At 35.1% G+C, this 5,821-nt stretch overlaps 1 protein-coding gene across 1 annotated transcript in view; it reads right to left on the bottom strand.

Moving 5' to 3' along the window:
- Nucleotides 1-1,859: 1,859 nt before the first annotated feature.
- Nucleotides 1,860-5,821, bottom strand: part of LOC106473166 — a 12,848-nt gene continuing 8,886 nt past the window's right edge. Inside the window, exons 3-5 of the mRNA XM_022401658.1 lie at nt 4,732-4,859; nt 2,363-2,489; nt 1,860-1,880 (exon numbers count right to left, since the gene is read on the bottom strand). Of these exons, the coding sequence (XP_022257366.1) occupies nt 1,860-1,880; nt 2,363-2,489; nt 4,732-4,859 (276 nt within the window). The remainder of the gene's footprint in view (nt 1,881-2,362; nt 2,490-4,731; nt 4,860-5,821) is intronic.

Raw genomic sequence — 5,821 nt, 5'->3', positions numbered from 1 at the left:
TTTTGGGAACCACTGTTTCTTACAGCCTGAAATGCTGCAGTTTTCTGTAACTTCATCTTCAATACACTATTTTTAATTTCAAATACCATGGAACACAAGCTTCTGAATTATGTTTGTGGTCACACGAGGTTTGAAATTAATGTTCTTAATTAACTGATACATTTTAATGCATCTGTCCTGTTAACTAGTTTTGAACTAGAAATAGTTTAACTTAATGTATTGGTGATTAGTTATTATACGATATCCGTAGCTCTTTTATTCGTTTCGGGAATTCAATGGTATACTGGTAGTCGTGTCTTCTATAAAGATGTTATATTAGTTACTGACTGAAGAATACAAGTTTACTCAACAACATAAGAGAATAAAACATCATCAGCCAGAAAAGCAGGACTGGAGACTATAAGTTTACTCAACAACATGAACAACATGAGAGATTTGACATCGTCATCCAGCAAAGGAAGACTACAAATTTACTCAACAACATGAGCAACATTGGAGGATTAGACATCATCATCCAGGTAAGAAATAATCATTCAGGAAGGGGAGACTACACATCTACACAACAACTTGACAGAACTAGACATCCTCATCCAGGAAAGGAAGACTACAAATCTATCGACAACTTGACAGAACTAGACATCCTTATCCAGGAAAGGAAGACTACAAATCTATCGAAAACATGACAGAACTAGACATCCACTTCCAGGAAAGGAAGAATACAAATCTACTCAACAACTTGACATAACTAGACATCCTCTTCCAGGAAAGGAAGACTACAAATCTATCGACAACTTGACAGAACTAGACATCCACTTCCAGGAAAGGAAGAATACAAATCTACTCAACAGCTTGACAGAACTAGACATCCACTTCCAGGAAAGGAAGACTACAAATATACTCAACAACTGGACAGAACTAGACATCCACTTCCAGGAAAGGAAGACTACAAATCTACTCAACAACTTGACAGAACTAGACATCCTCTTCCAGGAAAGGAAGACTACAAATCTACTCAACAACTTGACAGAACTAGACATCCTCTTCCAGAAAGGAAGACTACAAATCTATTCAACAACTTGACAGAACTAGACATCCTCTTCCAGGAAAGGAAGGCCACTTTTTAAAAAAGAAAACGAGAGTAGACACAGCAAAAAGAGTGATAGATCTGTAGCCACTAATGTTTAGCTTGTGGCTTGGAAAGCATGAAATAAATGTAAACTACACTGTTGAAGAGGGAAAGGTTGGAGTGAAATAGGTCATCGAGGGCTTTCTGTGTACTGGAATAAAAAGCCTCCACAGCCCACCTTGTACAGCAAACGTAGATGTTTGGGTACTAGATAATATAAGCTGTACATATAGAACTTTATCTACTCTCTACACACAGATTTCAAAAGTCTAAAACTAATCTCAGATACCATCAAATTGCCCAGTTTTCCGTGAAAATTGTAATAAATGTTTGAAGGTGCATTCTATCAGAACCTTTAGTATGACTTTGCCACTCATTTCACTTTTCCTATTAATGTAGCATCTCTCTCTTTATATATCTCTGGCTATGACCCTGAAGAATAAATAATAGTTCTGCTTGAAAATAAACGTAAGTACTTTATTTGCTGAAGATAATTCATGTTAATGAGTATTTGATAAGTTTGACACTACAATACATAGGACAAAAGTAAATCTTGGAATGTCCAAATCATTGAAAGGTGAGACATCTAAAGGTATTTGAAAGAAATGAATTATGGGACAATTCAAGTATCTTGATTTAGTTATCATTGTACGTTAACAACATTAACAACTCTTTTTCTGTAGCTCATAAGGAACTACCTCCTCTGGGATACAGAGAAGAGAAGATTTGGTAGTTATTCTCCTGGATAGGGGAACTAAGGAGTTTAAGGGAATAACCTCAATGTAAATTCTCCTTGAAGCCTTGATAGCAAAAGAAGTTCACTTTTCTTCGTTTTAAATATATGAACAAATACTTCCATAATTAAATTTTTAATAGATTAGCAAAACCACCAAGATACTCTAAGCATTTCTATATAAAATGTTTTTTTATATGACTATAAAAAGCTGTTGGAGTTGGGTCTTTGGCTCAGCACCTCTTCTAGGTTTCTATGAGCGCTATGCTTCAATACCTATTAGCCCCACCTATTATAAAATGCCCAACAAGGGAAGGTCACAGTGACGCCAGGGTATGGCAGGCAGTACATGTACACACACACACATCATGAAGAGAAATCCACATCAAGGAAATTTTCTCAATACATCAGCATTGGAAAACATGAGTAATTATTAAGATCTTCATTGTATATTAGCAGTAGAGTAACATTATATAAGCTATATTTGGGCAGAGCTGTTTTACCATAGGTATCTCTGATGGAGGTTTCTTGTACAGAAGTAGTCCAATAAGTAAAATGCCACCTTGTGCAGCTCCCATTATGAGAAACAGTGTAGGGACACGATCCAAAATTCCAGAGTCGTAAAAATACCTGAAAATAATGTATAACATTTTGTTAAATTATCACTTTAGTTAACTTATATGCCATAAAATAAAACGAAGATAAACACTTATGTATAATGTTGTCAAACACTACTACATAAATAATTAAAGTAATTACATCGTCTTTTTTGTTTATGTTTAACTAACCGTAAATTTTGTATAAACCAAAAACAGTTATTGTAACGCTTCTGGAGACTTGGTGGCGCAAAGCCATATAAGTTATCTTTGCCAAACATAACCTGTAAGAACCCTTGTGTGCATAAAATAACTAATGAAAAATTAGGGAGAAATTGTAATAAATATGAATAAAATGACATAAGAAATAGTTATTTTAATTCATTAAAGTTTTGATGTTGAGTTTGACGTTATCATGGTTGGGTTTATTAAGTATCTGCAGTTAGATTTGTTAATGTGTCCATGGTTGGATTTATACAGTCTTGGCCAAAATGGATGCATATTTTGTAATAAATAAGATCATTGTGATTAAGATGGGATACACATACACTTAGTGCTGTCAAACTGGGAAATACATGTTATATTAAACATCTACATATGTAATTTGTATAATGAGACAGGTTATATGGAATCATGAACGATTTATTAGAACAGCAAACAATTTTATCAGACACCTGTAGAAAGATGTGTAATTCATCATTTCACCTATCACAACAAAACCTTACCAAAACATATATTATGACAAATATAACATCAACTTATTATAAATAGCGTCTGCAACCTTATATTAGTTCATGTTAAATATTCAGTACTTGGTTGGTACTCTATGCATTCTAATACCTTCCACAAGGCGAGTTTGCATGCTCTCGATGAGGTTATTGATGTAATCCACCGTGATTTTATCCAAACTTGTCACTAGAAGGCACTGAAACTCAGCTACAGTAGCTGGTTTAGGGTCGTGGTCAGCAATTTTCCAGCGCAGTTCTACCCAACAGTTCTCAATGGGATTACAATTTGAAGACTTTACTGGCCATGGCAATCTTGTAACGTCCTCATGGTCGAGATTATCCTGTACAATATGCACATTATTGGCAGTTCCAATATCATCGTGGAACATATATTTATTGCCAAACCTTGCCATAGCATACGGCAGAAATATCGTCTCTATGTGGTGCCTGTAGGATACGCCATTGACGTTTCCCTGGAAGATACGAAGAGCAATTTCCCACCATGATGAATAGCTGCCCCCTGTTGGAAAGAAAGTCTTTCCTCATCTGTTCTCGAGGCAAACGACAAACACGAATCCTACCATCAGCTTTAACGAACCAGAAACAGGATCAGCATCTTAACTATAAGTTGGCATGCTGTCTTACCCAAATGACACGGTGATAGCATTGAATTATTTTTAATATCGGTTTGCAGATAGCCCCTCTTGCAAAATAACCTTTTTTGGTCAGTCTACTATTCACTCTTCTTCTAGATATCCTGGAATGAATGTTTTAATGATGTTCCTGTCGTAAGGTGTTGTGGACACAGCCATCTTGGGCAGTAGTTTTCCGGCGTCTACCAGTAGACGTTCCTGGAATAACGTTTCCTGTAGTCCGATGATGTTTCAGGATTCTAGATACAGTACACTGGAGTTACCCTACTGTTCTGGCAATGTCCGTTTCTCTTCATACGATTTCTGGACAGTCGAACAACTTGACACCCTATAACTTCTGGCACATGACAAGACATGATTCTACACCAAGTACAGACATTGCCTGAACAAATCATTGGTCTTTTTCGAAAAATGTTATACAAGAAACACACCCTTTTATACAAAACAGGTGTGAGTATGTGTTTTGATGAACAAATGATCAAAACAACTTATACAGACTAGAATAGCAACTTGTACGCGTTTGTCCGATCTTACACAACATTTTCTGTTACTACTCGGACATCTACTCAATAACTATTTCAAGCAGATAGACAGTAACATCAATATAGAACAGCATGCAAACATTTTGACCAAGACTGTAATTTATCGATATTCGATTTATTAATGCATTCAAGGCCGAGTGTAATATCCCAGTTTCTTTGTTGCGAATTTTTTCTATGGATAAAATATGTTCCAAATAGCAAACTAAACTTACCCATCAGCGTCTGGTACTAGGTTATTAGGGTTCATAAAGTATGTATGTAAGTCATTCATTAGAACTGATGTAAAGGAAGATCCTAAAGATACTATTCCTGCCAGAAGTACCCCTCTTACTTAAAAAGTAAATCAAACTTACCCATTAGCGTCTGGTTGAAGGTTATTAGGGTTCATAAAGTATGTATGTAAGTTATTCATTAGAACTGGAGTTAAGGCAGCCCCTGAAGATACTATTCCTGCCAGAAGACCCCTGTTTTTGGGAAACCACTGCAAACGACAAACATTTGATTCTTAATTTTAAGTTTTCTTCTACAAGCTTTATAAAAAATAGTGTTTATTATCAACAACCAACTCTATTCAAACATCAACAAATAGAGACATTAGTTGGAACTCACTTCTGAACTCTCTTTGAAAACTATAAGTCATTCTTCTTATTCTGGGATATTTTTAGATTTTCTTTTTGATATTTTCACTTCTATTTTAATACAAGATATGAAAAATGTATCACACTCTTCTTTTGGAAAGGAGATTGATCAGCACTTACCATTGTATTGACTCTTTGTATCTTTGGTTGTTTAGCAAAAGCTACACAATGGGGAATCTGTGATTTGCCCAACACGGACACTCTTTATTTGGAAAGTAGATTGACCAGCACTTACCATTGTATTGACTCTTTGTATTTTTGGTTACTTAGCAAAAGCTACACAATGGGGAATCTGTGATTTGCCCAACACGGATATCGAAACCTGCATTTTAGCATTATAAGCCTCCTCACTTACTACTGAGCTACTGAAGCCTATAATCGTATTCAATACTAAAATAATATGCCTAGTAACATCTCATGGACAGAAACTATTAAAGTTACAAAATACATGATTTTTTTAAAATAAAAATCTAAAGTATCGTTTAGAAAAGCATTACAGGTTCAGAATAAATAAAGTTCTGAAATATAATGATTTTTTAGTAGTTAAACGTTTACTGCATTAAATAACTACAGATTTCACCATGAGACATCATACAGTTAGTTAGTTAGACGTCAGAATTTAAACATCTACAAGTTTCTATAACTGACCTAACTCTAAGTTTGTATCAAGAACCACTAAGTAGTCTATTAAAAGGGCAACAGATAGGTAAACAACTATTTATAAACATAAGGAAGAGTTTTATTGATGGGGAAACGTGTTTCGACAGAACATTGAAGAAGACAAACCAATGTTTTGTCGAAACAT

Source organism: Limulus polyphemus, unplaced genomic scaffold (genome assembly GCF_000517525.1).
Source record: "Limulus polyphemus unplaced genomic scaffold, Limulus_polyphemus-2.1.2 Scaffold5942, whole genome shotgun sequence".
In the NCBI taxonomy this organism is placed as follows: domain Eukaryota; kingdom Metazoa; phylum Arthropoda; class Merostomata; order Xiphosura; family Limulidae; genus Limulus; species Limulus polyphemus.
The sequence above is the reverse complement of the archived record's forward strand: the minus strand, read 5'-3'. Positions and strand labels throughout refer to the sequence as shown.